The sequence below is a fragment of the Bos grunniens genome, chromosome 18, assembly GCF_055505025.1.
Source record: "Bos grunniens cultivar Pamir isolate PY7600 chromosome 18, Bosgru_T2T1.0, whole genome shotgun sequence".
Lineage (NCBI taxonomy): Eukaryota > Metazoa > Chordata > Mammalia > Artiodactyla > Bovidae > Bos > Bos grunniens.
The window spans coordinates 10,653,394-10,680,803 of record NC_141182.1 but is presented as its reverse complement, the minus strand read 5'-3'; the positions used below and the strand labels follow the sequence as shown (position 1 = coordinate 10,680,803).

The window sequence follows — 27,410 nt, the reverse complement described above, 5'->3', positions numbered from 1 at the left end:
GCCAAGACAAGCAAGTAGCTGCTTCTTTTGGTCGATCACTCAACTCAGTCAACCTCGTGGGTCAAGGCCAGACAATCCACGATGCCGCTGATGGGGGCTTCACAAAACCTAAGCCGGGTGAAATCATCCAAGATGCTATTTAAATGCCAAGGATGTAATTCTTTTTTTTTTTAATGAAGGAAAAAAAAAACAAACCCAACTCTGACTCCAGAAAAGCTAGACGTCAGAACACTCCCTTTTGCTGATATAAGGCCTGGGAGGTGAGCTGGAGATTTCACAATCCTTTCCTCAAGCAAAGGCTTAACTTTCCTGGGAAGCAAATGCTTCCCACGTTTGTACACACCAGCCTTATCTTGTGCTTTCCTGGGGCCATCAGGATCTCTGTGTCCTGTGACATACAGTGACTGGATAAAGTGAGGGAGATCCCCTCTATCACGAAGGGGATGGTCCAGTGGGAAGACACAGACCAAGAAAGCAGGTAAATTGTGCTACGTGCTGAAATGACCCAAAGTCTGAGGCAGTGACTGCGGGGTACCTTGTGGGATAGGGAATTCCTTTCGGAGCGGGTGGGGAGTAGCAGCGTCCAGGGGATGACGTCTAAACCAGACATGGGGAGGAGTAGAGTCCAGGGGCTAACTAAACCAGCGGTGGTGAGGAGCAACAAGGTGGGAAGTCTTCCGCGAAGGGGCCACCTACCTCTGGCCCCATCCTGCTGGGAGGTAAAATTGTGAAGGGGTCCGGCACGACTGAGCGACTTCACTTTCACTTCTCATTTTCATACATTGGAGAAGGAAATGGCAACCCACTCCAGTGTTCTTGCCTTGAGAATCCCAGGGACGGGGGACCCTGGTGGGCTGCCGTCTATGGGGTCGCACAGAGTCGGACACAACTGAAGCGACTTAGCAGCAGTAGCAGCAGCAGAAGGGGTGAGAAGCAGGCTCTTCCTGTATCCTGAAATGAGGGGAGGAACTGGAGAAAAAGATGGTGGGAGCAGGATTTTTAAGATCAGTCACGGTGATGAGGGTGGATGATCCCCTTACAGCTCTGACCACCTGGATGATTGGCTGGAGCCAATCATATAGTACCACCCAACCCCTACTGGTGATTGGCTCAGGAATGGGTCTGTCATCTGATCTGGGCCAATGAGGTATGAGGAGAAGTCAGGGGTGGTGCTTCTGGGAAAGTGGTCCTCACACCCAGGGACCTGTGGAAAAGTGGTGATCAATCTGTGCGTCTAAACTTTATTCAGTCAGGTTGCAGCGCCAGGATCTGCAGCAGCCACTTTGCCGCAACAAGGGGAGCTGATCAGAGAGTGAGGCCAACACTGAAATAGTTGCATGGGAATAAGAGAACAACCCTGAATTCTTGGGAACATTTTTGAGCTGTTGAATTTAGTCAGTCTTGGAGTTGTCCTACCTCTGGGCTTATTACAGGGGACAAGCTAATCTTCCTTAGGGTTAAGCCAGGAGAGTTGGAGCTTTTTGTTAGTGACTGCTGCATACAACCTGACGGATATAAACCAAGCTTCTGTCTAATATGGCCGATGAGCATCTATGAAAGCAGAAGCTACAGGGGAAAGAGTAGGGACTCACATTTCTTGAGTAGGCACATACCTACTATGCGCCATACTTTGTACTAGGCACTTTATGTAGGCCTGTCCTTAATCCTCCCACCAGCCCTCTGAGGCAGCTCCTACAATGTTATCCCACTCAGCAGAAGAGGAAACTGAGGCTGTGAGGCGAAGATACTTGCCCGATTCCAACTGGCAGGAGCAGGATGTGAACCCAGGTCTGCCTGGGTACTTGGCCAGCCTGCTTCTCGGAGGCGTGATGGTGCTGCCCTGGCAGGGGAGGAGCCTCAGCGCAGGCTGAGCCAGGTCTTTCTGCAGACATCTAGCCTCCCCCAGGAGCTGAGGACACGGATCTGCCTGACAGCCAGCAGCCCCCTAGAGCCAGGAGGCCCCTGAGAGATAGAGGAAACCTGGTGGGGCTCCATTCGGCCATAGGGACACCACTGTCAAAACCTCCATGGTGACTCCACGCAAACCCCTCCTTCCTTCCTCTGCCTCGCCCTTCCTGGGGGGTCAGTGATACAGACCACTTGGTGGGAAGTGGTCAACGTGGACACAGCAGGGCATCCTGCCCTTCCCCACAGGGACCTTGGAGAATGCTCTAGCTTGACAGCAGGGTGAAAAAAGAAGTGAAGGAAAGAATCCTTGCCTCTTATTAAGCAGTGCCTGGTGCACATGAATCTATCACTTGGCAGAAACATGCTGTCCCACCATAAATCACTGTGCAATGGGAAGAGACATTTAGAAGGCGATTTCTGCCTGGCTGGGCATGCAGGGTCCCAGCCCTGGCTGGCGGGAGGGAAAGGTGACAGCCCTGCTCGGGGCCCCTGTCCTGCTCTTTTTCTGCATCCATTCCTCAAAAGTCAGCCCTCAGCCACTTTTCTGGCTCTTATTCAACTATTTTTCTTATTACAGACGCATGGCTTTTTGTACCACAGGAAGACAGAAACAATGATACACATTAAAGCAGGTGGATTAATGCCAGGACTTGGTCACACAAGCTACGGGAGGGCTGAGAAGCCAAACAAAAGACAGTGAGGTGACCTGGAGACAAACAGCAGCAAGACGCCGCTGCCCCACCCCCCGGTGGGGGATGATATGGAGATTGGATGCCGGTCACAGGAGGATGATGCCTGGTGATGCCGGAACCACAGAGGAGACAGCCACTGCTCAGGGCCCTGCTCCCAGTGTAGAGATGGGAGAAACCCCTCTCCCCCGCCTCTGCCTCCTGCCCTCCTGCCCTCTATCAGGGCCTCCCATTGGCGGAGCCCGGTGACATGACAGCTGGGGGTGGACTGTCCACTGGAATTAGTCCCCTGTAGAGTCCCCACAGCAGGAGAGGAGGATGGCTCCAGGGGAAACAGACCCACCAAGTCCAGGGAGACAGGCAGTCACTAGAGAACAGCCCCGTTCCCTACACACACACACACACACACACACAATGCCTGCCTTTCCTCCTCTTTTGCTTCCTCTAACTGGATCAAAAGCTGACTGAACCCATGCGGCAGAAATTTTCCATTCATTTGTTAAACGTTTTTACTGAGCATCTACTGTGTACCAGGTATTCCTGTAGGCCTGGGGAGCCTGCATTGTAATAAGGGGAGAGGGAGTGTTGCTCCACCTATCAGAACAAGAAATCAATGAATGAACAAGACTATCTCAGGGTGGCGGGCGCTATGAAGACAATAAAGCAATCATGAGCAGGGGGAATGAGACGGATAAATACAGAGGTGGGCAGGGAAGGCCTGTGTGAGCAGGTGACATCCTAGCCAAGATCAGTGATGAAAATGAATCACCTGTATGGACAGAAGGTCAAGGCATTTTCCAGGCAGTGGACAAAGCAGGTGCAAAGGCCCTGAGGCGAGCACCTGCTTGGTTTGCTATAAGCATCATAACGTAACTGACTTGCCAAAGGGTTTCTATTCTGTGGTACAAAACCAAGAAACAGCTTCTCAGCCATGCTATGTGGGACTTCACGGCTCTGCCTTGCGTATCAGGACATTCAGTTAGGAAATTTTGTCCAGTTGTGCTAACTCCAAGTTCAGGTTCTGAGTTCTCTTGGAGAGAAGGCTTGTTGTGAGGCCAGGGACCACATACCAGGCTTGTTTGTCCTCGACCCCTCAGGCAATTCAGGCTCTCTGTTCTCTGGGACAGCTCTTCCTCCCAAAGACTCTGGTCCCTCTTCTTTGAACCTAATATAACAAAGACTCCCCAAGCATATTAACAAATGCAAACAGATAGGGGGTGGGTTCCAGAGTTGTGGTGTTGGGGCCGCCCAGCTCCACCAAGCCACAGTGACGTGTGGGACATCAGGGGGGCAGGAAGGAGGCCCCAAGCGGGACAAACCGTGACACCATTCACAGCCTTGGATCTCCCGCCACAAACACACTTGGTGTGGAGACGGGAACGGCAACCCACTCCAGTATTCCTGTCTGAAGAATCCCACGGACAGAGGAGCCTGGCAGGCTACTACTGTTCATGGGGTTGCAAAAGAGTTGGACACAGCTTGGAAAGTAAACGACAAAGACATTATACAACACTCCATTCAGTAACAGAAGAATACACATTCTTATCAAGTGCAGATAGGGCTTTCACCAAAATAAACCATACATTAGATCACAAAATAAACCCTAACACATTGAAAAGGCATCAAATCATACAAAGTATGCTCTCTGACCATAATGGAATTAAAATAGGAATAAATGAAACAAAGACAAAAGAAATATCCTCAAACACCTGGACATTAAATAACACTTCTAATTAATCCATAAGTCAAAGATGAGATCTTAAGAACTATGACACAAATAAAAATGAAAATACCACATATCAAAACTTGTACTATGTAGCTAAAGCAGTGCTTAGAGGCATATTTATAACACTTAGAATAAAAGAAACATCTCAAGTTAATAATTTGTTTCTATCTATAGAAATTAGAAAAAAAAGAACAAAGTTAACCTAAAGCAAGAGGAAGAGAGGGTCAGTCATAAAAATAAACAGAAAAGGTTACATTAATAAAATTAAAAACATAAAATTAAGAAAATTAATGACACTATAATTTGTTCTTTAAAAGGATCAGTAAAATTGACAAGTCTCAAATGAGACTCATGAAGAAAAATCAATACGACAAAAATATTATGATAACTAGAAATAAAAGAGGGACTATCGTAGCCAAAACAAAAAGAATGCTCATGGTGGCTTCCCCTGGATGGTAGAATTTGGGTGGATTTCATTTTAGCCCCTTTATTACTATAGTTTCCAATTTGTCTACAATGATCACCTATTACTAAGACCATGGCCCTGGGTTCAAATCCCAGCTCTTCCACTTCCCAGAAATGTCCCCTGGAGCACAAATGCATCCACACTCTGACACACACCTCACCATCAAGTGGCACAATAATGGCCTCTGCCCCATAGGACTGATGCGCGAACTTTTAAAAGAATATAAAGCCTTTGTATAGAATATAACACACAGTCAGTGCCTTTATTACATGTCAAACATGGTGATCTCATCATAGAAGATTGGAAAGCTGGTCTAAATAACTGACTTTCATGGCACCTGTGATCTGGGGACATCACAAAAGGCAACTGGAAAAAAAAAAAAAAAAAGCTGGGGAATGATCTCACGCGCCCGCGGATCAGCCAGAAGGATAGGAAATGAGATGGGAGTGAATGACTGATGAGCACGTCTGGGACACAGAGAGATATGCGTCAATGTCAGAGGAACCAGCCACACTCTTGACCAAAGCTGAAAGCTTTCGACATGAAGGGGTCTGTGCAGAGCAGGTGCCCGACACCCAGCCCAATAGGGGGCCTAGGCAGCAGCCAAGCGTCCCAGGGTGACAGAGAACCTGTGACCCACTGCTACCCACACCCCTTATTCTTGGCGGTTTCACCGTCTGGGACAGGGAATTTGTGACCTCTGTGTACATGGTGTGGACAGTGATAACTATAGTATCAGTCCCTCAGTCGTGTCCGATTCTGCAACCCCACGGACTGTAGCTCCTCTGTCCATGGGACTCTCCAGGCAAGAATAATGGAGTGGGTTGCCATTTCCTTCTCCAAAGGATCTTCCCAACCCAGGAATTGAACCTGGGTCTCCTGCATTACAGGCGGATTCTATACTCTTTGAGCCACCATGGAAGCATAACAATAACAACAATCTCACTTACATAGTCTTACTCTAAGCCAAGAAGATGCTCAATGCATATGATAACTCTACGAGGCAGGTACTACCATCAGCCTCATGTCACCGATAGGGAAGCCGAGGCTCAGAGGTAGCTTCCCCAGGGTCATCCAGCCAGTCAAGGGCTGAGATGGCTCCATCATAATCAGAACACTGTCACCCAGGCTCTGCCATTTGCTGCCCTGACACGTGAACATGGAGATGAGTCCCAAATCACCTGATGGTCCAAGACACAGATCTCCCACCCCCAACATACACATGAGTACCTAGAGTCACACAGGCCCCAGCTTCCCTGACCCAAAGACTCCCCTTCAACACAATGCCCAGCTCCTGCACCCTGGGTCACCCTGGGCCAGCCCAGGAGAACTTTCCCCCCTGGAGGCTTATAGAAGTGTCCACACACTCTGCTCTGCTCCCCAGGGACTGCATAGGAATCTGGATCCTCTCTGAGCATCTTCTTGGTGAAATCCCAGTGTGTGCCCTGTGTCTGATGCCCAAGCAGCCCAGATACACGCTTGGCAACGTGGCTTCCTGGTGTCCTGCCTTCTCCCCAGTGCCCTTCCCTGCTTCTAGCTAAATGCCACTGTCCAGTGTCAGAGCCCAGACCTCCCAGCGCTGGGGAAAGGAGGTGGCGGCAGTTCCTTGGAGGAGAAATGCATGAGGCTCTCAGGCCCTCCCCCCGAGAGCCATGAGCCCCCTCCCTCGACCAGAGCATCTTTCCTATTACCTGCCTCCAGTGTCGTCTGCTTACTGAGCAAGGACCCCGCAGAGGCAAGCACCAGTAGTTTGCTTCCAGCGATGCCCCTTCACACTTGTCTCAGCCCTCCAGCAATCGACAAGTGACATCTCCAGTTCTTGATAAACGTGTCTAACAGAAGTCTCAGAAAAGTGGTCCAGGATGCGTAAAGGAAGTGAGCATAATTGAATCTTCAGAAAGAAAGAGACCGAAAGAAGGAAAGAAGGGAGGAGGGAGACATCTGAAATCTCCAACAGATTTCAGAGTTGCCAACAGACCCTGAAAAAGTTAGAGGCCCGGGCACTACTCTGCGGGGACTGGAACCTATCATTAATTATGAAGCGAATACCAGGTGTCAAGGACAGTTGTAGGACTGACTCACGACACCCCCTGCTGGAAGCAGCCTGCCACTGCTGGGGAAAGAAACTGGGTGTTTTGCACTAAAGGAAGACTAACTGGTCTGACTTTAGTCCCTCTGCCTGAATGCTAAGCAAACAGCAACAAAGACGAACTGAGCAAGACACCTGTTCAAGGGAGCCCAGCACCACACTGTGCATCATTGCAAAGCATGAGAATGGGGTGGGGGGACAAATGTCCCCTCGGTTAACAGAATGAGATATATTTAGACACTGGGATTCCACATGCTATTAAAACGGGGCACTGGTCTGCTTACTGACTTGGAAAACATTCCTAATGCGTTGCCAAGAGGTAACAGTGAATTCTGCAACAGGACGCCCAGTGTGTTTGTTTCACCTTGGCTTAACTCCGTACAACCCTCTTCAGACGTGTGACCATCAGAACTGTAAGATAATACATTTGTGTTGCTTTAAGCCACTAATTTGAGGTAGCGTGTTAGAGCAGCAGTAAGAAAATGATACAGGACAAAGGCAGGGAAGATGGGCTGGAGACACTCACGTGGTGAGCTCGGGTCACTCTCCCCAGGGGTGACCGCTCTCTGTACTTCTCAGCTTGACGCCCAGGGTTCTGGGACCCGGCCCCATCCTCCTGCAGCTCATCACCCTCTGCTGTCTGCCGGCCTCTCCCTTCCCAGCCCCACCGCTGTCCCTCAAACACACCAAACTCATTCGTGGACCAAACCTTTGCATTTGCTACTCTCTGCATCTAGAATGCTCTCCTCCCACCACCAAAACAAAGTGTGCATGTTTGTTCCCTGACCATTCAGGTTGCAGCTCAAATATCACCTTCTCAGAGAGACAGGTCTTCCCAATTACTCTATCGAGAGCAGTCATCCAGTCAATCTCATAGCCCTATCAAGGATGTCCAGGATGTCTCCAGCATCCATCACTCTCTTTTTACCTTTGTTTACTACCTGTCTCCTGCTCAAGAAGGTCAGCTGCATGAGAGAAGAGACCTTGTCTATCCTGTGTGCTGGTCACTCCCCAGTGCCTAGCACAGAACCTGAAGTACAGTAGGCATCCAAATACTTATGGATGGAGATACATGGATGGATGAAGACCGGTGGATGAAAGAAAGACAGAAGGATGGTGGAAGGGGAATGGGTGGATGGAAAGACGGACAGAAGGATGGAAGCATCATGGGATAGATATTTGGATGGAAGGATGACAGATGACAGATTGGTGGGTGGATGAAAATATGGGTGGGTGCATAAACATCTATTTGGGTGGGAAGGCTAGGTGGATGGGAGGAAAGATGGAAGGATGAGTGGATAGGATAATGAGTGGGTGAAGGCAAGGAAGTGTGGCTGGATGGATGATGGCTGGGTAGAAGGACGGATGGGTGGGAAAGTGGCATATGAAAGGGAAAACGGAAGAGCTGACTGGAACAGATAGGTGGTTGGAAGATTGGGTGGATGGATGGGAGAAAGGGATGGGTTGATGAGAGGAGGACAAGGGAAAGGAAAGATATAGAGGGAAGGAAAGCTAGGAGGAGGAATGGCTGGGATGATGAGTGAATGGTGTAGAAGAAGAGCAGATGGATGGAAGGAAGGAAAGATGTGAAATCTCCATGAGGTGGCTGCCGGATTAATCTGGCTAGAGAGTGCTGATGCTAAATAACTCCCTTCTGTGTTTGAAGGGGGGCCCAGCTGCTCGACACCTTTCTGACGAGGACTTCTGTTGCCAAGGGACAGAAGTTAACAGGCTGTTTGCGCCTCTAATCCTTGGAACCAGACTCCGTAATCGTCTTAACTCATGGGCAAATATCTATATTTAATGAGTTCCCCACCTGATGCCTGGCTCCCCACATCCAGTATTGACTTAGCGGCTTTATTACAGGGCTTGATAATCTGGGTTCAAAGCATTAGAATTAATTTCTCCCACCACCAGTGGGGGTCCCTCTGCGCTCTGGCTTCCTTCCAAACAACAACAAAAAAAGATTTTCTCACATCATTTCTCTGCTTAAAGCCCTCAGCGGGTAATCTGCGGCTCTCAACACACGTGCAAATTCCAGGGCACTCCGAGTCCTTCGCAGTGGTCCTGGCATAACTCTCCAGCCTCATTTCTCATCCTCCTTGTGCTCCTGTGCCTTAAGCCCCCTGTGTAGCCATCATCGGAATTCCTCTCCAGTCTGAGGACAGAGCCTGAGGCCGCAGCCTGAGAGCGCACGTTGTCCTCCTGACCCCGCACACAGGCATCTCTTCTCTCCATCTACATGTCCTTCCTTCTATCAACAGAAGCTCACATGTCAGGGCATGGAGGCTCCACTGGTCCTGCAAGCACAGCATCTTCACAACTGAAGCCATCATCATCTCCTGCCTAAGGTGGTCCTCAGAGGATCCATCCCGACCCCCAGAGACTCAGGAGGCACCCCGGATGCCACCCTCTCCTCCATTCTTCGCGTCCCGTCAAATGCTGAGTGTCAGCCACTCCTGCTCCTGCAGCGTTCAAGCCCTCCCAATCGACCACCCTCTCTGCCACCACCAGGCCCCCGCCCCTTCCCTCTGCCATGGATGACCCAGAGGCCCCCACACTCACTGACCCACCCCAGCCTTGCTCCCGCTGCTCACCCCTACCACTGAAGCCAGACCACAACAGAGCATCAGGCCCCTACTTCAATGGGCCTCTGCTACCCTTAAAATAAAATCCACAAATCCTTTCTTTGCCTCACAAAGGCTAGCTGGTCTACCCCTGCCTACCTCTCCAGCCTCTGACCACCATCCCCCCAAATTCTGCCCATCTGCTATACAGGCTTCCTTTCCATTCTTTCTGGGCATCAGGTTCTCTCAGCTCTTGGATTGAAGAGAGACTGCTCTCTCTGCTTAGCACCCTCATTCCTATACCTCTTAGTCTGGATAATCCTCCACACCGTCAATGTCACATTATCACTGGGATGTTAATCACAGTAACAGCAAGGGCAGCTAACATCTGAGCACTCACTATGTGCTGGACACAGTCCTGAGAGCTCTACAGAAATACCCTGTTGGGTTATGAAGCAAAGATGACTGTTATGCCCATTTCACAGATGAGGAAATTGAGGCAGAGAGCTCAAGTGATTGGTTCAAGCTCTTGGCAACTGAAACTGGGATGTGAACCCAGGCAGTCTGACTCCAGAGCCCCCCCTTTCAATCATGGCACTAAAGAGCCAACCAAGACAAGGTCCCACATCCTCCAGAAAGCCTTCTCTCTTCCCCCTTGCCCCAGCCAAAGTTCACTGTTCCCTCTCTGGGCTCCCACCCAGCCGGTACTCCAAGTACAGCCCCTAACATCTGCACCACAAATCCCTTCTGTGAAAGACACGGGCGAATCAGGCCACCAGGAAACCCTCCCAACTGTGCAAGCATGTGCCACTCCCAACACCCAGTAGTGGTGCCTGTTCTGTTCACCTTTGGTAGCTCTGTGGCTTGGTCTGCAGTGACTAGGCATGCAGTGAGCCTAGGTCGTAAGAAGACTGGCAGCTCTCACCCTCTCTCTCAGAGCCTGACTGCCATGCTCTGAAGAGGTTCAGGCTAGACTACCTCCCAAAGAGGGGCTCTGCGGAGAGAAGCCCCAGCAAATGAGGGCACCTTGGAGGCTACAGCTGCAGCTGAGCTCCCTGCCAAGCTCCAGGCTGCACAGTTGGGCTCAGGGGAGACCAGGAGAACCATCCAGCTGCACCCCAGCTGTGGAATTGTGGGAAAATCACAAATCATTGCAGTCTTAAGTCCCTGGCTTGGTTTCTTTTGTGTGTGTGTGTGTGTGTGTGTACTCAATCACTCAGCGTGACTCTTTGTGACCCCATAGATGGCAACCCACCAGGTTCCTCTGTCCATGAAATTTCCCAGGCAAGAAATACTGGAGTGGGTTGACATCTCCTTCTCCAGGGGATCTTTCCAACCTAGAAATCAAATCTGAATCTCCTGCATTGGCAGACAGATTCTTTACCACTGAGCCACCTGGTTCATCTTAGCAGCCTCAGTTTCCCCACCTGAGAAATGGGGAAGGGAGTTTCTACCTTCCATATCTGTTGCAAAGGAAGATGGTCAGTGGTTGGTTGCCAATTTCGGACCAGCCAAGGGAACAACCTGTCCCTTCTGACTTTTCTTCCCCACCCACTGGGACTCAAGTCCACGCCGCTCTCATATCCTCCCATGGCCCAGACATGCAGCTCTCTGCTCCCTCCGCTGTCTTGTCCTTCTGAGACCAGCCTGGTACTGGGTTCCCGTCCTATTGACCTGGCACATCGGGGAGGGGACAGGGACTGACGTCTCTCTCTCATCCAGAGCAACAAGCCTGGGGCAGTAGAGTCAGAGAAGTCAGTGAAGGAGTCTCCAGATGGGCACCTGCTGTCCGGGGAGGGCCTTGATGTGAACACAGAGCAACCTGACCCACTTCAACATCTAGCCGTCAAACACATCTCCCCTGTGTCGTCTAAATTAAAGGATGATGTGACCCAGACCTGCTCTCAGGCAGAAGAAATGAGAAACAAGAGATAATCCAGTTGGAAAACACTCTCAAGACTGTCTGTTCCCGAAGTCACGGATTTGAATGCCTGCAGGACACAGGCAGGGGATGTAAATGTACAGGACAGGCGAGTGTAAGACCACAGGAGTTAGGGGCTCAGTGCGTTCCTGCCAGGTACATTGGCTACTTCAGCAATGCTTTCATTGAAATATAACTGTATACATGCTTTACAGTATAAAACCCTCTACAGATAATAAATGCTGGAGAGGGTGTAGAGAAAAGGGAACCCCCCTACGCTACTAGTGGGAATGTGACTTGGTGCAGTCACTATGGAAAATAGGAAGGAGGTTCCTTAAAAAATTCAAAATAGAACTACTATATGATCCAGCAATCCCACTTCTGGGCATATACTCTGAAATCAAAAAGATACATGTGCCCCAATGTTCACAGCAGCACTATTTAGGACAGCCGAGACAGGGGACCTACCTAAATGCCCACTGACAGATGATGGATAGAGAAGATGTGGTACACATATACAATGGAGTATTGCTCAGCCATAAAAAGAACAAAATACTGCCATCTGCATCAACATGGATGGACCCAGAGATTAGCATACTAAGTGAAGTAAGTCAGACCAAGACAAATATCATCTGAGATCACTTATGTGTGGAATTTAAAATACGATACAGATGAACATACTTACAAAATAGAAACACTCACAGACAAACTGATGGTTACCAAACAGGAAAGGTACGGGTTGGGAGACAAATTAGAGGTTTGAGATTAACAGATACACACTACTATATGTAAAAATAGGTAACCAACAAGGACCTAATGTATAGCCCAGGTAACTAAATTCAGTATGTTATCATAACCTATAATGGAAAAGAATCTGAAAAAGAACATACATATTTTATACATATATACATACACAACATAACTGAGTCATTTTTCTATACACCTGAAACACAACATTGAAAATCAACTATACCTTAATGTTTAAAGAGTCAATAAAACAGAGTGTGTAACTCATACAGTAGATTATTGGCTGCCTCGGGCTGAGAGTGGGGGGTACACAGGGAATGAGGGCAGGCAGTACCAGCTTTATGCTGGAGTAGATGAGAATGCTTCAAAATCAGACGTGGCGGCGGCTGCACAACTCTGTGAACGTACTAAAACCAGTGAATTTTACACTGTACACGGGTGGATTTTAGATGTGTAACATATCTCAAATAAAGCTGCTTCAAAAAATTATAGGCTTACGTTAAAAAAAAAAAAAAAGAGCACAGAGATTCATCAATTTCCACAAAGCAAATGGACTCATGTAACCACCACTCAGAGAAGTCGGGGACCCTGCCAGCAACCCAAACCCCTTCCCATGCTCCATCTCACTGATCACATGACTACCTTCTCTCATTCTGAAAAGGTAACCTCAATTCTGACTTCCATCAGAGAAGGTTAGCTTTGCCTTTCTAGTCCTTTCTATGAAAGCAATCTATCAGTGTATATTCTTTCATGCCTAATTTCTTTCATTCAAAGGTACTTGTGAGATTCATACTGACATACAGAGGGTCGGTCATCTTTACTGGTGTAGAATTTTCTACCATATGACAAGAGAGGAATCAATATACCCATGCGGACAGGCATTTGGATAGTTTCATGTTTGGGCTACTCCAAATGGAGCTGCCAGGGACACTCTTCTGGTCTGCAAGTTTTTGGTTGGCAGCGGTATTCACCATCTTCCGGGAAAAGTTAGGAGTGGAATTGCCAGGCCCTACGGTGGCTGAGTTCAGTGTAGCAGATACTGCTGTTTCCCAAACGAACTCTTCCAAACTCCACGTCATTCACATTGTTTTAATAACGCAGTGAAGGCCAACCTAAAACTCTCCTGCAGGCTATACTCTGCCTGGGAGCTGCCAAGGTCAAAGTCTGACCTACATTTTTAGAGCCATATAAAGCTATGACAAACCTAGACAGCGTATTAAAAAGCAGAGACATCACTTTGCCAACAAAGGTCCTATAGCTTTTCCAGTAGTCATGTACGGATGTGAAAGTTGGACTATAAAGAAGGCTGAGCGCTGAAGAACTGATGTTTTCAAATTGTGCTGCTGGAGAAGTCCCTTGGACTGCAAGATCAAACCAGTCAATCCTAAAGGAAATCAACCCTGAATAGTCATTGGAAGAACGGATGCGGAAGTTGAAGTTCCAATACTTTGGCCATTTGATGCAAAGATCTAACTCACTGGAAAAACCCTGATGTTGGGAAAGATCGAGGGCAGGAGGAGAAGGGGGCAACAGAGAATGAGATGGTTAGATAGCATCACTGACTCAATGGACAGGAGTTTGAGCAAACTCTGGGAGATAGCCAAGGACAGCTGAGCCTGATGTGCTGTAGTCCATGGGGTTGCCAGGAGTCAGACACGACTTAGTGACTGAACAACGATGTAAGAATTTCACTAACAAATGGTCCAAGGTTACAAAGCAATGTAATAGCAGCATGCCTATTTGTGGGCAAGTTGCGTGCCTGTGTGCTAAGTCGCTTCAGTCGTGCCCGACTCTTTGCAACCCTATAGACTGACGCTTACTCCTTGGAAGGAAAGTTATGACCAACCTAGATAGCATATTCAAAAGCAGAGACATTACTTTGCCAACAAAGGTCCGTCTAGTCAAGGCTATGGTTTTTCCAGTGGTCATGTATGGATGCGAGAGTTGGACTGTGAAGAAAGCTGAGAGCCAAAGAATAGATGCTTTGGAACTGTGGTGTTGGAGAAGACTCTTGAGAGTCCCTTGGACTGCAAGGAGGTCCAACCAGTCCATTCTGAAGGAGATCAGCCCTGGGATTTCTTTGGAAGGAATGATGCTAAAGCTGAAACTCCAGTACTTTGGCCACCTCATGCGAAGAGTTGACTCACTGGAAAAGACTCTGATGCTGGGCGGGATTGGGGGCAGGAGGGAAAGGGGACAACAGAGGATGAGATGGCTGGATGGCATCACCGACTCGATGGACGTGAGTTTGAGTGAACTCCGGGAGATGGTGATGGACAGGGAGGCCTGGCGTGCTGCGATTCATGGGGTTGCAAAGAGTCAGACACGACTGAGCGACTGAACTGAACTGAACTGAGACCGGAGCCTCTCAGGCTCCTCTGTCCATAGGACTCTCCCGGCAAGAATACTGGAGGGGGTTGCCATTTCCTCCTCCAGGGGATCTTCCTGACTCAGGGATCGAACCCACCTCTCTTGAGTCTCCTGCATTGGCAGGCGTGTTCTTTACCAATAGTGCCACCTGGGAAGCCAGGTGGGCAAGTTTGTGGGCAAGTTCCTGGCCCCCAAACCTCAACGTCTTCATCTGTAAGTTGGGGCAGTAATAGCATCTCTTACATTGAGTCGTGGGGTGGACTAAGTAAAATAAAGCCTGGAAAGCAGTCAGCAGAGTGCCTGGCTTATGAGTGTTTATTAGACACCAGTTAGAATTGCTGCAGCCACTGCAGAGAAAACCCAGGTTTTCTCACCCTGGGTCCATCACCTTTCATCAAAACCCATCCCGGTTGGTAAATCAGTTCAGTCTCTCAGTCACGTCCAACTCTTTGCAACTCCATGGACTGCAGCACACCAGGACTGCAGCACACCAGGCTTCCCTGTCCATCATCAACTCTCAGAGGTCGGTAAATACGGACAGCTAAAGATAAAGATAAACATTTGATTAGCACTGATGTTTCTTAATCCAAAACTCATACAGCTAAGTTGTATCAGCCCTCAGAAGATCAAGCCCTGTTAGACTCCTTCAAACCCTAAGAAATTGCATGTCTGGGTTCTGTGACACCACACTGGTTATAAAAGAGTTGTATTAAACATGTGTTCTCTCTATATAATTGTTCTTGAATTATATATTAGTAGGTTGTTTCAACTTGTGGCTTTTCCAATTTTATGAAAAATACAGATGTTAAAGTTTTAAGATTTATAATTTGTATTAAAAGCAAAAACTTTAAAGGTATTCAATTTTATTGAAAGAGAGAGGAAGGAAGGAAGGGGTGGATGGACGGACGGATGAATGGAACAGAAGTATTCGCCCTGAGGGCATCTGGAACTCAAAAGTTCCAAGTCTAGTCAGTGGTGTCCTTCCACCGAAGGTTAATTTAATGTTGGGAACATGTCATTCTAGTTATGGTTTTGAAACTGTCACACGCACCATTAACCACTTTGTGGAGGTGTGAATTTTCCCAGGGCACCATTTTTGCCAAGGGAATGGATGGCCTGAGATGGGAAATTGGAAGCTGGAGGAGGCAATGTCCCATAAAACCCAGGCTTCATGACCACTGAGAAGATTAAGCTCCTGTACGCCTTATTGTTCATTTCAAGTAGTCTCAGGGGATACCTTTTAATCTCCAGGTAAAAGCTAGTGATTCAGAGGGTGATAACAAGCAACTGAGTTCCAAATGGTCTAGAAATGAAACTCAGCCTGTCCCAGCGTCCTGTCTTCTTGCCTTTTTTCCCCTCTTTCATTTGAGGCATCTGATGAGGACTTAGTATAATTAAAGTGGTGGCAGGGGCCGGGAGATAAAAGAGCTATTTGAGAGAGGGAATTTTTCCAACTTAGCTAAAAGGTCAATTAAATCCCAGACTAAGATATCAAATCATTAGTGCCTTCCTAATCCAGAGGTGGCTCAAATGTGCTAGGGAGTGTGAAGGACGGGGCAGGAGGACCCTGGGCTGGTGCTGACAGGGAGCCACTCTGGGAGTGCAAAGGGGGTCCGAGGGGTCAAGGTGAGGAAGGCAGCAGGAAACAGAAACGGGATACGTCAGTCTGAGGCCCTGGTGAACTTAGGTGCTGAGGCCAACTGAGCGAACTCAGCAACCCGAATGCACTTGAGGCCAGATCCTTCCCGTTTCTTTCTGAGTGTTAAAAGTTCCCCTCTGCATAAACTGGAGATGGCCACAGGCCTCCAAATCCTACTCCTTGCCTTCAACTGAGTGGTTGTATGAATAAACTCCTGAAATCGCTTACCAGCTACAAAATCCTGGAAGCAGTACCAAGTTTCTCTGGGGCTCAGTTTCCTCATCTTTAAAATGGGAGCAAATAATAACCATCACCCCTTTCCTGCTTCCCAGGACAACTGTGGGAATGAAAGGAATTATATCACAAGCGAAGTTCCTGATCTTAGGCAGAGCTCATCGGGCAGTCACCTCTCACCTTTAATCCTTCATCTGAATGGTGGGTGTACTTTGATTGCTTAAACCCAGGATGGGCGGAATAACTTGGGAGAATAAAGGAGACCAGCTCTTCAGACTCATTCTTACAAATGAGGCTGGGTTCCCTCCCAACCTGAGTGATTTCTACATCTCCTACTCATGCTGACTTGTGGCTGGCAGTAACAGAATAACTGTGTGGGTTGCTGAAGTCTTGAACTCTTTCCATACCAATTAGCAAACAGTATCCCCCCTTCAATGCCCAAGTGCCCTCCATTCCAGCCTCCAAAATCCCTGCCCCCTTGAAATCTCCACAGTCTGGCAACTAAAGGGCTTGTCCTGCACAACTGGAGCCTCTGGGACTTACACTCAAGTCCATTCTGATTGGTCAGGGGAGGTGCTATATTGGGCAAGCCCATTCTGATTGGTCAGAGTACCGCTGCAGAGGTGTTGCCTTGGGCTCACCAATACTTGCAACAGGCATGAGGGCTTTACAATCCCCCACCAATATAGTAGAAGAAACGGAGGTGCCCAGAGGGGAGGTGACCAGCTCAGGGCCACTCTTTCAGTGAGTGGTAGAGCCAGGAGCTGCTGGGCTCCTGGAGATGAGGGGGGACCATACAGGGTGGTTGGTGGGGTGTGTTCAGTGGATCCATGCCTTGCCCCTCATGGTGCACACCAAGCCGCACCTCTGCACTGAGACTGCCAGGTTTTGAATCTCAACTCTGTCACTTACATGTTGTGTCACCACAGGCAAGCGGTTTATGCCCTTTGGCTTCAATTTTCTTATATGTAACAAAGCAAAACAAAAAACAGAGCATTACAACCTCAGTACTATTGATCTATGGAACCAGATCATTCTTGTGGGGCGGACTGTTCTGTGTACTGTAGGATGTCAGGCAGCACCCTTGGCCTTGACCCAAGGGATATCAGTAGCACCCCACCCCAACACAGTCAGGACCATCAAAAATGTCTCCAGAGAGTGTGTAATGTCCCCGTGGCGGCAAGTCATCCCCACTGAGAATCCCCATTTTATTAAGGCTGTTCTGAGGGTTAATGGTTTACAGAGAGGGCCTGACATACAGTCAGCCACTGTCATCACCAAGTTCATCAGTTAGAAATGGTTTTGCCTGCAAGTAACAGTGGCTGAAAATAACGTGACTTAACCTAGAGAGCAGCTTGGTTCACTTTCGCATAAAAGGCCAAACGTCAGCAGTTCAGGGCTGTGTGGTGGCTCTGCTCCTCTCCTCCATCCCTAACATTCAACCTTGTCCTCAGGAACCAAAGTGACAGCTGCAGACAGCAGTATGAAAAAGGGATAAGGGAGAAGCAGAGGGCACAGGCCTGCCAGCCAGCTCTTAAAATAGATCCCCAGATGCTGCCAGGTTGGCCTTCCACTGACAGCCCATTGGCCAGAACTTGGTCACATGACCACAGCTAGCTGCAAGAGAGGCTGGGAAATGTAGTCTTTATTGAGCGTAGCCATGCGCCCAGCTGACATGATATTACTGTGGAAGAGGAGAGAATTGGCTACACGAGGTCATGGAATCTCCTGAGCTCACTACCGTCAGGAAGCTGATTAAAGCCAAAGGCTGTCAGAACCACCAGGCCATGAAGGTGATATAATGCTAGGAGCTAGGTCCAGTACTTTTAATAAACCACTAGACAAGAAATATTAGCAGAACACATACAAAAATAAAAGCACAGCCTACTCATCTCTAAAAAATCCTGGGAAATGCTGTGGGGCCAGCACCCTTTACCATCAACTCCCTCTCCTCCACCCACCCAAACCTGCCCTCCATGTACTACTGTATGACCTTATGGTAAGTGGAAGGGAACAGGGGACACTGGAGCAGGAATCGGAGGGACTCCCTTTTCAATTCTGCTACCCAGATGCTACATAACTTCGATCAAGTCACCAACCAGGGCCAGGACTGGAGTCCTGAACATCAAAATGAGATATATTTGTGTACACACTTTTTTGTGAATGTCATAGCAGCATGAGCCAGTCAACAGAACTTGTGATGATGGAATGTTCTAGATCTGCACTGTCCAAGATAGCAGCCACTACATGTGCAACCAAGCACTTGACATGAGCACATGCAGTAGAGACACTGGGCTTCTGCTCGCGTTCACTGGACGGTGTGGCTCTGGAGCACTCGCTGCACGTGATGGAGCCCTTCACACCACTTCTTCTTAAGGACTTTCTACCTTGCAGGCTCCTCATGTTTTATCCTCTTCCCCTTATTCTGAGCTCTTAAAAAAAGCTGCCCACTACATCCATTAACATGGCTAATATTAAATTTTAAAAGTCAAAAACCAGAAAACAGCAAGTGTTGGTGAGGATACGGAGAAATGGGAACCCTTGTACACTGCTGGAAATAATGTAAAATATTGCAGCTGCTTTGGAAAACAGTAGGGAGGTTTCTCAAAAAATTAAACACGGAATTACTACATCATCCATCAATTCCGCATCTGGGTATATATCCAAAAGTACCGAAAATGAACTGATATTTACACACCCCTGTGTGTAGCGGCACTGTTCACAACAGCCAAAAGACCAACCTAAGTGTCCATCAATGGACAAATGAATAAGCAAAATGTGGCATATACATACATACATATATACAATGCAATATCATGCAGCCTTTAAAAAGGAAATTCTGACACATGCTGCAGCGTGGATGAACCTTGAAGACAATGTTTTAAGTGAAAGAAGCCAGATACAAAAGGACAAACACTATACAATTCCACTCACAAGAGGTACTCAGGGTAGTCAAATTCATAGAGACAGAAAGTCCATTGGTGGGTGCCAGTGGCTGGGGGAGGGCAAAGTGGGAGGTACCATTTCATGGGGACAGAGTTTCAGTTTCACAAGTGAAAAAAGTCTGGAGATGGATGGTGGTGATGGTCACACAATAATGTGAACATACTTGATTTTACAGAACGTAAAATTTTTTAAAACCACTTCTTAAATTCTTTAACACTTGAAAATGGTTCAAATAGTAAACTTTAGGATATGCATATTTTTATCTATGTAATTGACAGATATATTTGTATTTATATAAAATTTTTAAAGAAACACTTCAAAGAACTCTGAAGTTCATCTGTACCATGAAAAAATGTATGGTAACAGATTGAGGTGGGAGACCCTCTGTGGGTGCAAGGAGGTCTGAGTCTCCACCATAAATGGTGCAAATCGAGGGGTTGAGGAAGACTTAGGGGGCTCCCCTGAAGCCCTTTCCCAGAAGAGCAGCCCTGTAGGGTGATATAATCAACCACATTGAGCCCAGAGAGCTGAAAACAGGTGAGCCATTTCAAGAACAGGGACCTTTTCCATCTCCTTCTTGGTGTCAGCAAGACTATCATCTGGGTCTTCATGTTAAAAGAAAACACTAAAAGAAAAGATCACCCGGTCCTCAGAGTGATCTTGCCTGGGGATTGCGCTGGCCTGGAGATGTGGCTGGTCCACAGGCCACTAACATGGGCCAAGTCTGAATCGGACATTCAGACAGTTTTCTTTGGGATGTCAGGTACTGACATTTTTTTAAAATTAGCTGTCAGCATTCAAAAATTACAAAAGTTCTGTGTTAAAAATCTATGTTCTGGCCGGTTGTGAATAAACAAGGAAGTCTGGCTATGTGGAGTCCATCCTCCCACGCGGCAGCAGGCAGCTGTTTCTGAGTGGTGGTGACCCCTTTGAACGGGACTCACCTGCCCAAGTTCACCACAGTCCCCAACACGCCCTATTGTCTCTCATTCCCTTCCAGCCAATCCATGCTGGTGACCAGCTCCTTCTCCACCAGCAAGGCTTTATCATCTGTATAAACTGGCACAAGGAGTACAGACTCTAAGAATATCTTACATAGACAGGAAATGTACAGATAATCTAGGTTAAGTCCATTTCATAGACGGGGAAGCACAAAGAAGGTAAACAACTTGCCCAGATTTTAGAATCATCAGTGCACTCCATGGAAATGAGAAGTCAGGTCCCTGAGATCCCATTTCTAGCCATTCTCAGGGCCTTAAAAGACATGCATGTACATGCACACACCCACAAGGCCACTACCCTTGGCAACAATGTTTACTGATTGCTTGCCATGAACCCAGGAGGCACCTGGCAAGCCTCCACGCACGACACTGCTATGTTGGAGACACTACCCTTATCCCATTGAGGCGACAAGGGGATAGAGCCTTAGCTCGGGAAGTGACGCCTTCCACCTGAGTGATGCTGGGAGGAGGCCGAGCTGGGGTTTCTGCTTGGGCCTGTCCAATTACCCAATGCTTAATGCTTAACCACAATCACAAATTTTACCCCATTAAGCAACAGTTACCATCACATCCTCTAAAAATTACATCAACCCCAGGCGTTTAATAACTTTGAGCTGGGAAGACAATGGGGCTTGATGATTTTAAGTGCAAATGGAAATCTGGCTTCCCCACACACACAAGGATTGGAATCAGGCTGCTGGGTACTCATTCAACGGCCTCATTATGGTGCTGTCACCATCGACCGATTCCATAACTAAGAGTCCACGTTCCACCCAAGGCAATAGCAAGTCTTCTGCGTAATTTCTGGTCGCTTAAGCATCCCCAGTGACACCATGGGATTATTTTTATTTCTAAATACATCTGCAAATGGTTGTTTCTCAACCTCATATCAATGCATCATGCATAGAAAAAGCTAGATTCAAAAAGAGGCTCACTGAATGCTTTCTATTGGAATGAATATATTTTTGTACTGAACCAGCCCCAAAGGAATAGTGGACCTAAAAACCACAGAAACTTTAAACTTGGGGTCAAATTCCTGTTCTGGTCTTCTATGAAGCTGTGTGACCCTGGGCCAGGTGCTCAGCCTCTCTGGGTCTTGACATCCTTATCCGTGAGAATGGAGTGATGCAATCATATCCAAGACCTCCCAAATCACATAAGACTTAACTACGCTGTGAAAGTTAGTAAATTATAAAGCATCATGCAACGTGTCAGCTACATTTTTGTCAAGCAGGAAGTGTGCGCCAGCAGTATTCGACAATTTGGACCTCTTGCTTTTTAAATTTACGTTTATTCTGTCTCAAGTTCAAATGCTTTTCCTTAAATAATTAATATCTCTGCATACTTTAATCTTCAAAGCTCTCAACACCTGCAGCTGGAGTAAGATGGTACAACTGAAAGCAATTAAATTCTTACCACAGAGAAATGAAATGCTATGCTCATGGCTTGGAGAATAGATCCTGATGGTATCAAAGTGGTTGCTGACCCTCTGGGAAGACTTCCAGGAGACAGAGAGGACACGGGGTTCAAGACTTAAGGCAGAGCCATTCCTCTGCCCTTTAGCCTCTTGGGCATCCCTGGACTGTTGGAGCTAGGACTCTGAACGCACCTGGGCCAGGTCTGCAGGAAAAGTCACCAGGTCCTCTGCACCTATCAGCCAGCTGTCATCCTTACTTTTACCCATTAAAAAAAAAAAAAAAAGAATCTGCCTTTTAAATCACAAAAAATACACTTGCAAATTAATTTTTCTATATTATGTTTCCAAGGATGAAACAGTATAGAAGGGTGCTTAAGGGCATGGACTCTGATGTCAGACCCTCAAGCCCCTGACTGCTGTGTGGCCTCAGACAAGTTGCTTAACCTCTCTGAGCTTCTGCTGCCATATTTGTAAAAAGACAGTATGAAAAGCCCTCATCTCGAAGCTGCTGTTGGGGCTAACTGAAGTCACGAAAAAGAGTGTGCAACAAGCCTTCTAGCATATAATGAAAAATGTGTCAAAAAGGATCCAGAAATAGTCACAAGAAAGTAAGAACAGTGATTCTTTGTTAAGAGGAGAATGTGCACTTGGCTTCCTTGTACACAGTCGTAAATTTTGTATGAGTATATGAAAACAACACATGCTCATTCTAGAAAATTTAGAAAACATGGAAAATTTTTTGAAATAAAATAAATATTATTTTCGGCAATGCCAGCACCGCATTTCTAGGGAAGAGATGGTGGGTCTTAATAAATACTCTTATTGTCAGCCAGGTAAACCCTACATGGAGTGCAGAAAAATGACCAAAATGTGTCCTTTTCTTTGGATTCCGGTCATGGCTCCCAGGTGGCTCAGTGATAAGGAATCTGCCTGCCAATGTAGGAGACGTGGCTTTGATCCCTGGGTCAAAAAGATCTCCTGGAGTAGGAAATGGCAACCCATTCCAGCACTCTTGCCTGGAAAATTCCAATGCACAGAGGAGCTTGGCTGTTGCAGAGGAGGTTGCAGTCCATGGAGCTGCAAAGAGTCGGACATGATGAAGCATGCAGGCACATGGCTCCCAAGCACACGCCCAGAAGCTCAGGGGTCAGGAAATGTCTCCAACTCCACTTAATTCCTCTGTTTATCCATCCAACCAATGCCATTGTATGGCCATTCCATGCCAGTCCTTATGCCGGGAACAAAACTGACAAAATTCCAGCTCCAACCCAACTTTACCCTCTGCGACAGAGCAAGACACAATCTTAGCACATCAGACCCAGGCCAGCCCTGCTCCCGAGACCCAGACTGCCGGGGGGTCTGTGTGTCACGTTGACTGGGTAAGTGGACCATCACCCCGCTCCGCAGCGCTGTCTGCCCAAGCAGACCTGCTCTAAATACACAACTGATAGTTCTGTCTGTCCTTCCTGTTTATCTAGCTAGGAAGGGTACTGGGCACAAAAGGCAAAATTTCTGCTGACAGCAAAGCCAGTCAAAGAAACATTTCTTTTTAGGATAACAAATGTTTTTGTGTTCCAGCAGAGAACAATGCTTCTGCAGTGTTTTGTTTTTTTTTCATCAGGTCAATTATTTTATTGCTTTTAGCTTCTCAACCTTGCCCAACTGAGTGCTTGTTCTAGAATATTGAAGATCCCCGGGACAGCACAGTTTTCTAGTGACCTTCTCACTCCCCTCTAAGGAAAATCACTGCCCTAGATTTTCAAAATCTCCAGGAAGGCAGAATATGTCTGGAGCAAACAGCTCTTAAAAGGCATGAGAGCAAATTATGAGATTTTTTCCCTAGCGATAAAACACACACACTTAAACATAAGATGCTGTTGTGAGGACATCAGAAGCAATCAAGACCCAGTTATTCTCTTTTTTAAACTTTCTCTGTGATTCTATAACTTGCCTTTTTTGTACAACTGCATAACCTTTGATCAGTTATCTTTTTTATAAAGTTACTAGCAATAATACCACTAAGAATACTTTTGAACCTTGACTGCTTATTTTATGCTGGATACATGTATTGTCTTATCTAATCCTACAATAGTCCTGCATCCAAATTCCTGACCCACAGAATCCATGATTCATTCCTATGCATAATAAAGTGTTCTTGGGGGTTGGGGGACAAATAAATTGGGGGACCAGGACTGACATATACACACTACTACATATAAAATAGATAAGTAATTAGAAGCTACTGTATATTATAGTTGTTAATTGTTAATGTGTAATGGGTAAATGCGGGTTCATTATACAACTGCTTATGTTTGCATATTGGAATTTTTATGGGTTTAAGTTTTTTCATAAAAAAAGGTAAACATCTGAGGGGAAAAAGAAAACCTACTGTAGAGCATAAGGAACTCTATCCAATATTCTGTAATGATCTGTATGGGAAAAGAATCTAAAAAACAGCGGATATATGTATATGAATAGCTGTTTCACTTTGCGGTACACCTGAACTAACCCAACGTTGTAAATCAACTACACTCCAGTAAGAATTAATCTAAAAAAACTAAGTGCTCATTATCTTATGACACTAAGTTTGAGATGGTTTGTTTCATGGCAATGGAGTCCTGGAACAAAATTTGGTAACTGGAAATACAGATCAACCTAAACAAACTTTGAGCTGAGTTCTGGGCTTCTCCACTTGCATCAAGGCAGCACAAAACCAAAAATTCCCTAAAGGTCCCAACAGCTCCCTGGGCCTACCATGCCTGGGGCTCTGGCAGGCAAGTTTGGCTAGGGAAGGGCATCAAAACATAACTTTCGATAAGTTTTTTAAAAAGGCTTTTGTAGCAATATAGAATGAACACGTATAGAAAACCTATTGTGTTCATTAACAAGGGGACTGTGAAGTACATCCATGAAGTACCTGAGGACCTAGTGTTTACAGGTACCTGAGAGCATCGAGATAAGATTGCTGGGTGAGAAACAAAACCAGTGAGCCTTCTGCAGGGCAAGGCAACCACATCCTCGTGGGTTTCTTTGCTAGCAGAGAGAAATCATATTCATCTCTACCAGACACAAATTTGCCGGTTAGAATGTTCACTTCAGAATCTGGACCCTAATGAATAGTAATAAGAAAGTCGAACAAAGGCAAGGTTCCTTAGAGAATTAAATATAAATAACTCCCGGGCTGGCCTGTTGGTCGAGGCTGTGGTGTGATATTGAAAGGACCCAGAGGCATCCATCTGCCTGTCTCTCAAGCTTTTCGTCATCTTCCTACTGAGAGTCCTGGGAGCACCTTGCCACCATGACCTCACATCGCCATTTGTCCTTGGAACACTGGGACTCCCTCCTCTAAAACTGCTCCTATCATGACATCCTGAACTTGGACGTGAGTTTTTGCCTTCCCTCTGCCACTGTCCTCCCAGAGACCTTGGGCTCCCAGTCCTTCTCCTAGGCCCCAGGTTCTCCCCCAACTCCCCTTTTCAACTAGAACCTTCTGGCCCCCAAGGCTCCTGGACCCTCAAGGTTCTCATACACCAACTAAAACATCCCACAGTTGTGAAAACAAAGCCTCCAAATCATGAGGAAAAGACAATTGCTATGAATATAGATTTTGATGCTTAACATTTGTATCTGCTCACTGACCAGTCACACCCAAAATATTTCAGCACATCAACCCCAGTCTGTCAGGGTGGAGTGGAGGGAAGGTGGGAGGGGAGGCTGGAGAAGGAGGGGATATATGTATACTTACAGCTGATTCACGTCACTGTACAGCAGAAACCAACAGAAGACTGTAAAGCAATTATCCATTTTTTAAAAAAATGAATAAAGTAAAAAGCCAAAACAAACAAACCAACCTGAGTCTTTCTTGTCCATTTTGAAGACGCCTATCTGAATCACGTACAGAGCACACCAAGGAGTCAGACCCATCCTAAAATCAACAAGCTCCTTCCTGTCAAAATATTGCCAAACCACAATAATGGTTTTGCACAAAGCAAAGAATATCTTTGATATAGGGCGGGGTTGGGCACACTTCAGAAGCTGGAGATTCCAGGAGAGGAGGCCTCCTAAGGTCAGACCACCAGACCGTGGGCCTGCTTCTCTCCCTCCCTGTGCCCACCCTGGAGGCTCCCAACTGCCAACAGGGGCCTCCTGGGCTCCCAGTTCTCAGCTCCTGCCATTGGCATTTTCACCCCTGCAGCATGACGCTGGGGAGAACGCACCACGCGCTGTGGACCCGACCAAAACTCCAGCCCATTCCCCTCTGCATAGCTACCTGGCTATCCTGCCAGGTACCCAAGAGCCCAGTGGGTACCAGGCAGAGCTCCCCAACCACAGAGGGTGGAGAGCTGGCCTGTCAAATAAAGGGTGCAACGGGGAGCAAGAAGTTGGGGGGCCTCACAGGCAACTCCCGACCCCGTCTAGCAGAGACCCTTCTCACTTCAGAGTGGGAGAGAGAGCCCGCTTGGCCTGTGACCCCCGAACAAACCTGGAACAGCATCTTTCTCTGTGGAGGCTTTGGAGCACGCGTCTTAGGGGCAGCTATGCAAGTTCCAATGTTCCCGGGGGGTTGGGGGTGCAGGAGAGGCCCTCTAAGACTCCCCCCTTCACCCCTTTACAGGACGTAACCTGCGGCCTGACGATGGGCGGCGACCCCCGAGGTCCTTTTGTTGGCCAAGCCACACAGACTCAGCCAGGCTGCTTGTTGTTCAGAGTCCCCGGGGAACTCCGTAAGGGCCTCTGTCCCCATACAATGCCCTCGGGGGCCGGGGGGTGGTCCTCAGGCTCTCCCGGGGGTTCTCTTGGCAGGAGGAAAATCTGGCCATGACCCCGTGACCAGGCAGGGAGTTCACAGTTCCAGCCCGCTTCCGCTCCCTTCAAGGCCAATCCCTACTCACTTCCGGCTTCTTATCCGGGAACTTTCCCTCGAAGGCCCAGGCCTCCCAGGCTCCCTAGCTGCTCTGCGTCCTCCCTCCCATCTCCTGGAACCCAGAGGAAATTCAAGCCAGCCTGGCCTGCTGGATCACCCCTCACCTGCCTCCCGTCCTCCATTCCAGGGGCCACTTCCGCTTCCTGGGAGGTGGGGGGGCATCTGACGAGACTCAGCTTCCTGGGAGGTGGGGGGCGTCTGACGAGACTCACGGGGCTCTGGACCCAAATTCCCAAACACCTGCACCTGGGCGCCCTTAACTAGCAAGCTCCAGCTGACATCCTCTCTCCCCTAAACTTCTCCATCGCTTTCTAGCTGGGCTACAGCCCCCTCCCCCACCATCTGCTCGTCACCCAACGGGAAATTTCGGGGTCACTGTAGCCTCCTCCCACTCCTCCACTCCCCAAGCACCTCCTGCCAACCTCCTCCTGAATCTCGTCTAGATCTGCCCGCTTACTCTGTTCGGGTCCTTGCCCTCTGCCTCCTGCCCTCTTTCCGTGGTGTCCTAACTGGGGTCCCTGCCTCATCTTTTTCTTCATCTGGTCTTTGCATCCTACCACAGGTCAGATCTGGTCATATTCTTCCTGATTTTTTTTTTTTTTTTTAAATAACTGGAAGGCCTTTTGATTAAGATCCAAGTGCCAACCCAGCATTCAAAGCCGTGTTCTCTCTGACTCCTGTTTGCCTTTCTAGCCTCGTCTGACTGGCTGTGCCGACCACTCACCCCACGTCTTGGCATCGTCCCTGGTGGTGCACCAAGCATCTG

General features: G+C 47.7%; 1 protein-coding gene across 16 annotated transcripts in view; it reads right to left on the bottom strand.

Moving 5' to 3' along the window:
* WFDC1 (WAP four-disulfide core domain 1) overlaps positions 1–26,628 on the bottom strand; it is a 62,538-nt gene extending 35,910 nt beyond the window's left edge. For 4 of the 16 annotated variants that reach the window (XM_086350147.1, XM_086350150.1, XM_086350155.1 and 1 more), the window contains exons 1-2: positions 26,204–26,606; positions 25,466–25,505 (exon numbers count right to left, since the gene is read on the bottom strand). Coding sequence is in view for 2 of the 16 variants with exons in the window: in XM_086350144.1 (XP_086206270.1) it covers positions 697–779 (83 nt within the window). In the remaining 14 variants the exon portion in view is untranslated. Of the gene's footprint in view, positions 1–696; positions 970–25,465; positions 25,506–25,571; positions 25,667–26,203 lie in introns of those variants that run through there. The other 12 variants (XM_086350159.1, XM_086350166.1, XM_086350156.1 and 9 more) reach the window with 8 other exon arrangements.
* Between the last annotated feature and the right edge of the window lie 782 nt (positions 26,629–27,410).